This window comes from Phacochoerus africanus, chromosome 1 (assembly GCF_016906955.1).
Source record: "Phacochoerus africanus isolate WHEZ1 chromosome 1, ROS_Pafr_v1, whole genome shotgun sequence".
In the NCBI taxonomy this organism is placed as follows: Eukaryota; Metazoa; Chordata; class Mammalia; order Artiodactyla; family Suidae; genus Phacochoerus; species Phacochoerus africanus.
In genome coordinates this window covers 203,065,930-203,078,117 of record NC_062544.1, presented here as the reverse complement: position 1 = coordinate 203,078,117, position 12,188 = coordinate 203,065,930, and the positions used below count along the sequence as shown (strand labels likewise).

The window sequence follows — 12,188 nt, the reverse complement described above, 5'->3', positions numbered from 1 at the left end:
TCACTCCACAGATTTACTATTTGGCAGGCTTGGCAATGGAGTTCAGAGCTGTTAAGTGTACTGTTTACCACAAAGTGATTTTACCGAATACTGTTTTCCACTCCCTATAACCAAAGGGAAGCCAAATCACAGAATAAGCAAATTTACTTTGGTAGGGTAGTACCACATACAAACAAACCTGGAAAAAGCTTATCATTATTCCATTACATCCTTCTCAAAACAATAACAACAAAAAAGAAAAGTAACAATACACTAGAAAGGATGAGAACATTCAACACAGGTAAATTGTAAATCTGATTACTGGCAGTAAATGGCATATGAATTTACTATCAGAAAATGTGTATAATAACTTTGAACATTAGAATAATAAATCTAAGAAAACCCAATCAAATAAAAAGCTACCTACCTTAAAGATATATCTAAAGTATACTTACAATTGCTGTAGGCAAGCCAGCATTTACTTTGTCCTGAAAAAAAATTTAAAAATTCAAAAAGTACTTGCAAAGATATTCCCATTTTTAAAAAGAAAAACGTTTAAGGCCCTCTCTTTTTGTATACTCTGATCCAAATCAATTCAGACATGAGGTGAAAGCTTCATTTTTGCCCCCAACCGAGAAACTACAAAAGTTGTATATACCAACAAAATATAAAGAGCACAAGAGTAGATCACTTTCTTTTACTACATGTAACAGATGCTTTAGGAAGGTACTGATTATAAACAAAACATAAAAGAAAAGAGAGGGGAAAGAGGTTTTATTTTCAATAATGTAAATACACTAAGTACTATGGGTCCAAATGGTAGGAAGAGTACATAAAGATTTTAGAAATAGGAAACATATACTAAAGACACCCGTCCTCTAAGCAGAAGCTTCTTACCCAGCAGTTATACAATAACCCTTAAGTAAAACAAGAGCAGGGTATAATCAGTCAAATAAGAAAATCAACAATCAAGTGCTAGTCCCAGATCCTTACAGTAACTAAGTGATGACCTTGTCAAAGTCACCTCACCCTTCTGCGTATTAGTCCCTCATCTGCTCAAGGAAAAGGCAAATACTATCCTGTCCTCTTCAATGAGTTGTCCTGAGAATCAAATTAAATGTAAAGTATCATATAAATGTAAGGGTATCTATTTGATGCTTCTATAGGTTTAAATAATAACAAGGGCTTACAGTGATTAGCACTGTAGTAGCGAAGAGCTTATAAATGCATACATTGCACTACTGGATTCTCAAACCAGGAGAGATGAATAAAACAAGCAGTATTATTCTGATTTTCCAGGTAAGGAAAACAGATTAAGATTCTCGAGATTAAGATTAAAAGAGCTTAAGCGACTTGCCCAAGATTATTCAGGAAGTGGTAGACTGTGTCTCAAACTCAGGGCTTCAGTTCCCAGGCCAGGCTCTTTGTAACAATTCTATGTTTCTTTTCTGTCTGTCCCTACAGTGTGCTCACTTCATTATTATAATCTCTTAGAATCTATTTTATCCAACTTTATAGAGCTTCCTAGGAATTAGCTCAAGAAACTTACTCCAGGACATGGAACTATAAGGAGGACCAATCATCAAGGCTGCTTAGTATCATGTCTGGACAGCAGGAGGTACTCAACTCTGTGCAGATGTGTGTGTGTGTAAAGGATGCCTAACATAATGCTCAGCGATTAAGAAACATGCAATAAATACTTGATAAATAATTGATTTGTGTCCTGGAAAGGGAAAAAGAATTGAATGAGACAGCAATTCAAGAATATAAACTACAGTTAAAATGGAACCTGAATAATACAATCAGAAGTCAGCTAACCTTAAAAGCTAAAAATCCAGAGATGTGGGACGTACTCCAGAGGTCACTGAACTTTAGTGCTAGTGTTTCAAGCATCTTAGGCTAGTGAGTCTCAAAAGCCAGGGTGCATTAGAATCACCTGGGATACCTGTTAAAACCACAGATCCCTATGCCACACCGCTAGAACTAGAGACCAATTCGGTAGGCCTGGGGGTGGTGCCCAGGAATCTGCATTTTCATAAGCACCCTAAGGAGTTTTATGCCCTAGTCACATTTTTCAAAAACACTATGCTAAGGTATCTCTATTATCTTAGGTGATCATAAAGTGATAAATATCCTTTAAAGATTAATTTGAATTAGTTTTAAATATAGCTACATATCATATTACTTTGAGGATGATTCCAAAATTCAACAATGAGGTTCACAATTTCAAAAGTTTCATCTCTCCTAAGTGTTCTTTATAATGATCAAGGCCCTAGGCAGCCCTGATAACATCACTATCCACATGGCTGAAGGCACTATTGAACAACTATTCAGGGGAGAGACCCACAAATATAACTAGCTTTACATGTTAATAAACCAACCATCACAGAAAAGCATACAATTTAAATTGAGCTGATAATCCAAAATTAGGAAAGCAGAGTATGAAGACTGTCACAGGAAAAGCAGGTTTCATTTTAACATACCAAAGGAGCTCAGCCATAGCAGTGAAATAAGAACAGAATGCAAACACTCTGGGATTTATTAGAATTTTTCCCTCCTCTTCAAGAGAGAGGAGAAACCCTTTTAAATAACAGATTTATCTAATCATTGTTCAATGTCTGAGTTTTAGTTCAGTCTCCATTATTCAAAATATTTTTAAAACTGCACAGGTGGGTCAAATGACTGTTCTGGTTCATCTTGATTTTGAAAGGAATGAATTTCATCACCTACATAAGGATTAAATTCAGAGAACGTCATGGAAATGTAATCCTCAACAGGTGGTTCCCATTCTAGCAAATATGAGTTACTCTCCACCTAAAAGAGGAAGGACAATTGCCCAGGTTTCCTCCATTGCTTGACTATCTCTCTATTTAAACTTTCTTCATGATATATGAACTGGGTCAGGGTATACCAGCTGCCCACAGAGAACACTTTTTCTTTCTTTTTTTTTTTTTGGTTTTGGGGTTTTTTGTTTGATTTTTTTTTTTTTTTTTTTTTTTGGTTTCTGCAATAAGAGCTTTCTCTGATAAATCTGAAAATTACAATGTAGTTATGGGGTCATGATGCCACTTCTGTATCAATCTCTCATCCTCATGAAAAATCGAAACTGTCCAAATTGAATATGCAAAATACCAATTAAATTTAATAAAAAGAACATAAAAACACATCAAAGTCCTGGGGTATAATCTGTCATCATTCTCATTAGTATTACTATTATTATTTACAGAATTTACATATTGAATTCAGAAAACCAAAACTGAAAGACCACATAAGACTACAGGGCTTGAGGTCAAAGGAAAATCTGATAAAACATACCAGAATCAGCATCTACTGTCTTGACAGATAATTAAATATTTTTATATTAACCCAGCACTCTAAATCATTTTCAGAAAGGCCACAGATATTCTGTTCCAGCCATTATACACTGCCCACATTAACCAACACCACCCCCACTTCAGAACAAAGCAGCACTAATCTTGGAGCCAAAACCCCAATTTTGAGTAACTGCTCTGCTATCTACTAACCCAATGATGTAAAAGTTAATATCACCTCTCTGAGACTGTCTTCTCATTTGTAAAATAGGATATGGCTTTCCCTACTTTCAAAGTTGTAAGAGTATATGAAATAAGGTACATGAAAAGACTTTTGTGAATTAAAAAAAAAATCACCCAGTTGTAAAAGATTCCGATCAATCATTTCTCCATATGAAAAGACTAAAAAAACAAGCACTCTACCTCAACCAAATACACAAGATGGCAACTAAACTGAAAAGGAATTTAAAGAAAAGGCAGATAGTGTTTCTTTTAGGCTTGCTGCCATATTTCATTTAGGCACACCCGAGACTCTGGGCAGACCTTTATTTCATGGCTGCACTAATTTCTATGTCAAGATGTGTAGCCATGTCTTATGAGTCAAAAATAATCACACAAAACCCATGAAAGCCAGATTCTATTTTCCTTAAGCCTCAGGCCAAGAGAAGTGCTGTGCTTTGTTTTATGCTCATTCCTACTTCATTATGCCATTGCAGGTTATAAAGCTGGGGGGAGAGAACAAAATACTTACAGCTGCAGACACTATCTGGGCAGAAATTCCCTTCAAAAGTGAATGTCGCATAACTGATCCATGGAGTGAAAAAGAATCAGGTAATTTCTTCTTTCTTAAAAAAAAGAAAAACGTTTAAGAACAGGAAAAAAAAATTTGAGAAGGCAGGGTCTTTAAAGCCTTGAAAGAACAAAAAAATAAAAACAACAGTGTATGTAATTTGTTAGCTTTGTTTCTTGAAGAGGTATGAAGAGTCTAACAATCTCACATTAAGATGTTGCACTAAATCCACCCTGAACCTTGGAGAAGCACAAGCAGAAAAATGAGTAAAGCCACCACTCCTTTTTCACTGATTCAACCCGTTCCTAGGTTAAATGTCTATCTACAGGGAGTTCCCATCGTAGCTCAATGGTTAAGGAATCTGACTAGGAACCATGAGGTTGTGGGCTCGATCCCTGGCCTTTCTCAGTGGGTTAAGGATCCAGCATTGCCGTGAGCTGTGGTGTAGGTCGCAGATGAGGCTCGGATCTGGCGTTGCTGTGGCTGTGGTGTAGGCCAGCGGCTATAGCTCCAATTCGGCCCCTAGCCTGGGAACCTCCATATGCCGAGAGTATGGCCCTAGAAAAGACAAAAAAAAAAGTCTATTTACAGATTAATGGATAAAGAATATGTTTATATATATATACACACATACACACAAAGAGACATATATATATAATGGATATTACAGCCATAAGAAAGAAGGAAATCCTGCCATTCGTGACAACACTGATGTACCTTGAGGGCATTATGCTGCATGAAATAAGACAGAGCAAGACATACACTGTAGGATCTCACTTATATGTAGAATTTTTAAGAGTCAAACTCAGAGAAACAGAGTAGAACACTGGTAGTCAGGGATGGGGGGTAAATACAGAGATGCTAATCAAAGGGTATAAATTTCCAGGGTGTTATTTGTTTTGTTTTTTGTTTTGTTTTTTTGCTTTTTTAGGGCCTCACCTGTAGCATATGGAAGTTCCCAGGCTAAGGATCAAATCAGAGCTGCAGCAGCCAGCCTACTCCACAGCCACAGCAACTTGATATCTGAGCTGCATCCTTGGCCTACACCACAGCCCACGGCAATGCCGGATCCTTAACCCACTGAGTGAGGCCAGGGATTGAACCTGCACCCTCATGGATACTAGTTGGGTTCGTACCTCTGAGCCACAATGGGAACTCCCTAAACTTCCAGTTTTAAGAAGAATAAGTTCTGAAGATTTAATGCATAATGTGGTGACTACAGCTAACACTGTGTTATACACTTGAAAGTCACTAAGAGAGTAAATATTAGATGTTCTCACTGCAAAAAAAAAAAAAAAAAGATTTTGAGAGGTGATAAAAGGTGTTAAGTGTTAACTAACCCTATTATGGTTTCACAATATATACATATATAAAAAATTACACTGTATTAAATCTACATAGCACTGTGTGTCAGTTTTATCTCAAAAAAGCTGAAAAATACTAAGTTATCTATTTGTAGGAGAAAATGATGAGCAAGTTAATATATCCAGCCATGGTCCCTACCCCACAAGAGCTGACAACCTAAAGAAGACAGCACTGATTCGGGCAAAATTTAAGAAGTGAGGAAAAATACACCGACAATTTATCAACATTAAAGTTACACATGAATTCAATAAAGTATTTACATTATGCTCCCTCCACTTCTTTCCTTTTCATGTGCTCTCCAAGAATTTGGAAGGTGAAAAGCAGCCAAAATGAAGTTATTTAGGGTTAGAAGTCCTTTTCCCAAATCTTTAATCATCCTTGTGACTCTCCTCTGAACCCATTCCAAGGGAATGAAGAAATGCTGGAGTTGTCCTTAGAGAGCAGGAGGAAGGGGGTGGGGAGCAGAGGGAACAGAAGGTGGTGAGGTAAACCAAGTCCCAGTTTCCACCACAGACACTGGACCAGGTTGGATGTGTGCACCTCCCAAGGGCTCTCTGGCTTCCGGGAGCCCCTGGCTGTTATCATGGCTTCCTATTGGGGGCTCAGAAGATGGTGGTCTTAGAGGCCACCTTTTTATCCTCTCTCCTCGACAGTGCCAAGATCTTCAGGGCTTAATAAGCATATTATTGAGATCTACAGGCCCTCCACTTCCTATGCAGGGCTTCAGCAGACCACACTGTACACAAGAATGATTTAAATACTTACCTTTTTAAGTTGGTCCTGTCACCACTATCGGAGCTTGCCACAGATGAAGTATCATAGGAGTGAGAATCAATAGTATCAATGTTTAACAACGTGGGATCTTCAAGAACAAAAGATTCATCTTCATCATCAGTCTAAATTAGAAGAACATGGATCAATAAACTCAAAATTCCAAATACTCTATAAGTCCAATAGGCCTTAATGGGTTTCTCCCAAACACTCATATGGTTATTCTTCTTTTCACCCCTTTCCCATGCACTGTTATTGACCCAAGAATCACAGAACAGAATTAAATTTCAACTCTGATATCTCTTCCTACAAAGAGTTCACTCCAAAACTTTCTTTCGTGCAGAGATAGAAGGAGCAGTTACGCAGATCACTGTTAGTTGCAGAACATTTTTTAAAATTCAAATCTGTATAGATGCTTTACCAGTTAACTAACAGCCAATGGCTGATTAGAAGACAATAAGGACCACCTGACTACAAATAATATGTCTAGAAAAATATGACAAGCAGACAAAAGGAAGGCATTCTGGGTTGGAAATAGCATGTGTAGTGATTTCATAACATGGGTTTTACCAATGAAAAAGGAAGTAGTCCAAAATGACTGGGGTATATGACTAGGCACTGGAGGCGATCCTAGAAAGATAAGCCGGGGCCCAACTTTTAAAAAGCCTATATTCCATTAAGCTAAGTGACAGGAGAGCCCATGTCTATTTTGTCCACCACTGTATCCCTAGTGCCTAGTTCAATGCCTGACTCATGATCAGTATCATTTACTTAAGAAATCAGTAAGCTATATATGATAGGCAGTGGGAAGGCAATTAAGATATTTAAGAAATGAACACACATGATGGGGACCACGTTTCAGAAAGAGAAATAGGGCAGAATGAAGACAGATGAGGGTAGAGGGGGGAGACGGAGGCAGGAAGACTACTAAGGACCAGTAAGAAGGCTACTGCAAATGTCAGGCAAAGAGAGGACAGTCCAGTCTAGAAATGCAGCAGAAGAGGTCAAGAGAAAGAACCATGAAAGACATTCATGAGATAAAATCCAAATTCTTGCTTACCATTTAAACAGTGTTTTGTTTTCTTTTGGGGTGGGGGAGAAGTCAAAGAAGATTCCAACTAAGCAAAAGCAAAAGGTGCCAACTGAGATAAGAAAGCAGGACAGCAGATAAAGAGGAATGAGTTTAGCTTTGAACAAGTTGATTCTGAGCAAAGACTAATTAATGAAAAATGTCGTGACCATGCCTTCTCTTTCAGTTGGACTACCTTCTGTCTGATCACTGCCATCCCTGTTCTTAAGAAATGAGTATATACTCATTGCCTCCACTTTCTCCACCCATTACTAGCTACTGACGCCGGCTAATGCTGCTCAAGTTACTACTCAAATCCATGGGCCTCTTTTCAGCTGGTGTGCTCTTGTCCTGTCCACATCGACACTACTGACCATTTCCTTCCTCCTTGAAGTTTTTCTTCACACGGTTTCCAAGTACACCTGCTATCTGCTACTCCTACAATTTGCTTGGCCTCTTCTATCAGTCATGTTCTCTATTTTCTCCTCAGCCCAACCTCTAAAGGATGATGTTACCCAGAATTATATTCTCGGCCCTCATCTTTTTCCACTTCACACACTTCCTATATGAATGAGCATATCCACAGCTGTAGCTTCAAGTACCCCGTCTTGCTAATGACTCCAAAATCTGTATCTCTTTAGTACCACCGTTTCTTTTAAGGTTTAGGCCATATTTTCAACTGTTTCTCAGGTAACTCCACAAGTAAGATTGCTAAGGGCAGGTTGCCGGTTAGCAAGGAGCTGTTATGTTACTTGAGATCTGTATAAGAATGGATGGACTGCCACAGGGAAAGGGAAAAGAAACAATTCATAAATAAGAAGTGCAACACCGAAGTCTTAAGCAGGCGAGTCAATCAGAATCTAATTTGATTTTCTTAAGCAGCCTGGGGACATAATTAAAACAGATTAGCTAAATTAAGCCAGGGTTGAGGGCTTACAGGATAAGTGGGAAAAAAGTGAAAAAGAGAATTGAGGATATCAATAAAGCTGAATTTAAAATTACTAGCTACACAACAGAGGCATAAATTCTCCCTAAGTAATATGTAAAATCTACACAACCCTATCAAATTTCAGTTGGCGTGTATGTATATATGCAAACTAATAAAGTGGTTCTAAAACTTACATGGAAATACGAGACCAAGAATAAGAAAGGCAATCAATCATGAAGAACAACAACAAAACTGGAAGATTTGAAACTACTAGATATCAAGACCTATCATGGCACAGCAGAAACAAATACAAATAGGAACCACGAGGTTGAAGGTTCGATCCCTGGCCCTGCTCAGTGGGTTAAGGATCTGGTGTTGCTGTGAGCTGTGGTATAGGTCTCGGGAGCAGCTCAGATCCTGCATTGCTATGGCTGTGGTGCAGGCCGGCAGCTGTAGCTCCGATTCGACCCCTAGCCTGGGAACCTCCATATGCCACGGGTGCAGCCCTAAAAAAAAAAAAGAAAAAGACATATTATAAAGATTCAAATATTAAGAGTGTGATATTGAGGCAAGTATAGAAAGGCCAGTGGCATCACACCCACATGTACATGATGGACTGATTTAACACAAAAGTGACACCGCAGAAAAGAATGGTGCTCAGTAAATGGTGCTACCTCAGACCTCACACACATAGAAAATTCCAGATGAACTGCAGATCATAGCAGCACTTTCTATTGTAAAGAAAAGCCCATAAACAGTAGAATGAATAAATAATGGTATAAAATAATAAAGACGTTTACATAGCAATGGGAATGGATTAACAATTAGCAGCAGCAAAAATATGTATGAATCTAAAAACATAATATTGGAGTTCCTGCTGTAGCAGAGCAAGATAAGGATCTGGCATTGTCTCTGTGCTGACATGGGTTTGATCTCCCTTACACTGCACTGGGTTAAGGATCCAGTGTCACCCCAGTGTGGCATAGGTCGAAGGTGTGGCTTGGATTCAATCCCTGGCCCAGGAACTTCCATATGCTGTGGGTGTGACCAAAAAAAAAAAATTAAAGATGTAAATAATTTGTGCTTCTAAAGAAACATAAAGTAAATAAATAAAAACAGGAGTTCCCGACATGGCTCAGTGGTTAACGAATCTAACTAGGAACTATGAGGTTGCAGGTACAATCCCTGGCCTTGCTCAGTAGGCTAAAGATCTGGCGCTGCCGTGAGCTGTGGTGTAGGTTGCAGACTCGGCTCAGATCTGGCGTTGCTGTGGCTGTGGCGTAGGCCAGCGGCTGCAGCTCCAATTGGACCCCTAGCCTGAGAACCTCCATATGCTGCAGGTGCAGCCCTAAAAAAGGCAAAAAGACAAAAAAGAAAAAAAATTAATAAATAAAAGCATATTTACTGAGTGAAATAAGTCAGACACACAAAAGCACATACTGTAAAATTCCATTTATATGAAGTTCAAAGCAAGCAAGCCCATCAATGCTGGTAGAAGTCAGGACAGTGATTATCCTGGGGATGGGTACTGAAGGAGCACAACAGGGGCTTCTAGGGTGCTTCCTCGTGCCGTGGGCGTGGCAAAAAAAGAGAAAGAAATTTCTGGCTACATGATCCAACAGTAGAGTTGAGGTGAAGGCAGGACTATTCTCAGAGACTGGGAGACTAAGAAGGATCAAGAGACTTGGTCCTGAGGAGGTCAAAGAGCAGGTTTAATGGAAGTAAGGGAAGTGCCAGGGTGGCGGTGGGGGAGGATTATTAGGATTAGAGAATGGAATTTCAAAATTAAAAACCTCAGAAGTAGCACAGTGTCAAAGCATGACAAGGCCTAGTAACATTACTTCACGCCCTAAATTCTGAGATTTAGGATGTCTCAGTAATCTCTTTCTGTAAAATATCTTGGATGTCTATTTCTTCCCAGTGCCTTTTCAGGCTGATATTTAATGAACATTATAGAATGTTCCTAGAGCATATCCTAGAGCAAGTGTTCTACTTCTGTCCTTTTTTCTTCTTTTTAAAAATAATTTTCTTTAATACTTCTTCCACCTTAATAGTCTTCATGTTCAGAGTTCCCTTCGGGGCACAGAGGAAACGAATCCAACTAGGAACCATGAGGTTGCGGGTTCGATCCCTGGCCTCGCTCTGTGGGTTAAGGATTCGGCGTCACGGTGAGCTGTGGTGTAGGTTGCAGACGGGGCTCGGATCCCAAGTTGCTGTGGCTGTGGTATAGGCCAGCAGCTGTGGCTAGGATTCAACCCCTAGCCTGGGACCTCCTTATGCTGCAGGTGTGGCCCCAAAAAGCAAAAAAAAAAAAAAGTCTTCATATTCTACAACTTTAATTATTTTTACTTTCACTTATCCACCTGCCTAGTTCCCTGGTGGAGTGAAAGTTGCCAGTTTCCAGTCCTATTTCTCAAGTCAGAGACAGTCAAGTAACACCTCATAATCCTAGTGTTTAACAGTCTGATCCAAATACACAAGGCACCCAAATTACTCTTGAGGATGATAATAGTATTATCTTCTCAGTAAACCACTAATGACTGTACTTAACTATTACCAGTAGATAAGTAAATTTTGCACAGTTTTCCTTCATTATGAAAGCAGTCTCATTCCTATGAGCACTATTTTCTTTGTCACTATTATATAAATATGTACAAATAGGGCTTTGTACCCAGTCCTCTAAGATTATTTTTATTTCTCACTTAGTAACTGAAATGAGTATGTGATTACGGCCATGTTATTGAAATTGACAAAACTTAATCTCTTCATCTCTAAAAAAAGATTTCCTCTACATTAAAAAGCACGCAAAAAATATCACTCTAATGGGGTATTTTTTTCATTGACCAATGCCTTGTCAAAATTATAAATGCTTAAGTCTTATTAACAGAGATCACACACATTTCTAAAGTTAAAATACAAACAGCAACATCAAGCCGATACTTTAAAAAGACGCAAAATTCATACAAGAAAAAGATATAATTCAGAGAGAAAGTAATTTGCATCCTATATAGTATGCCTATAACCCTAGAAGTATAGATAAAGAATAAAGACTATTCCCAACTCATTCAGACCTATGGGGTCTGTGGTCATTTCTGCTGAGGAACCTTTACATCATTATCTTTTAGAAAACACAATCATGGACCCGAAATAGATTTTTTACATCTTTTTCTAATTAAAAGCTAAAAACCCCCAATGGGAGTCTTAAGCAAGTTTTTAAAAGATCAAGACTGAGCTGAAGAACTGTCGACAGATGCAGGGCACAAAAATACTGGCCCACTTCCCCAACACCTACTTCCCCAGGGCTCCTTTATAAAGCCTTTATGATCTGCTAATTCAGAAAATAACATCATTTTGCAACTCTGAAAAACCTTTTAACAGAGATGGTATTCATGAGATAAACTATAAAGGCATCATTTTCTTTACATTGAAGGGTGATGAAGTGCTTTACAGGACTACAGATGCTCTTATCAGAGGATGAGCTATTTGAGTATCACTAGTAGAGGTAACATTTTCAAAACATAATACAAATCTCAAAAGTGATGTGAATTTAATATTTCAACTCACTTAATAAAACATTTCTTTAGCCTACCAAGTATGAACCATCGTAGCAGCCACAGAGATGAACAAAGCATGGCTTCTACCCTTGAGAAGCTCACAATCCAGATCACCACGGTCTGGCAGAACTCTCTGCAACAATGAAAATATTCTGCATCTAAGCTGTCCACTAGAGCTGCCACTAGCCACATGCGGTTATTGAGTACTTGGCATGTGCCTTGTACAAATAAGCAAATGAATTTTTATTTAACTGTAGTCGATTTAAATTTAAATTGCCACATGTGACTAGTGGTTCCCATATTGGACAATGAAGATCTAAATACATACACTATAACTCAGAAGTATTAAAATCAGTGCCATGGGAGTTCCTATTGTGGCTCAGTGGAAACGAATCTGACTAGCATCCATGAGGACATAGGT

General features: G+C 38.6%; 1 protein-coding gene across 3 annotated transcripts in view; it reads right to left on the bottom strand.

Annotated features, from left to right (window-relative positions):
* The window catches only part of VPS8 (VPS8 subunit of CORVET complex), a 254,741-nt gene that overhangs the window by 231,777 nt on the left and 10,776 nt on the right, over positions 1–12,188 (bottom strand). For all 3 annotated transcript variants that reach the window (XR_007135933.1, XM_047788199.1, XM_047788209.1), the window contains exons 4-6: positions 6,211–6,341; positions 4,042–4,135; positions 435–467 (exon numbers count right to left, since the gene is read on the bottom strand). Coding sequence is in view for 2 of the 3 variants with exons in the window: in XM_047788199.1 (XP_047644155.1) it covers positions 435–467; positions 4,042–4,135; positions 6,211–6,341 (258 nt within the window). In the remaining variant the exon portion in view is untranslated. The remainder of the gene's footprint in view (positions 1–434; positions 468–4,041; positions 4,136–6,210; positions 6,342–12,188) is intronic.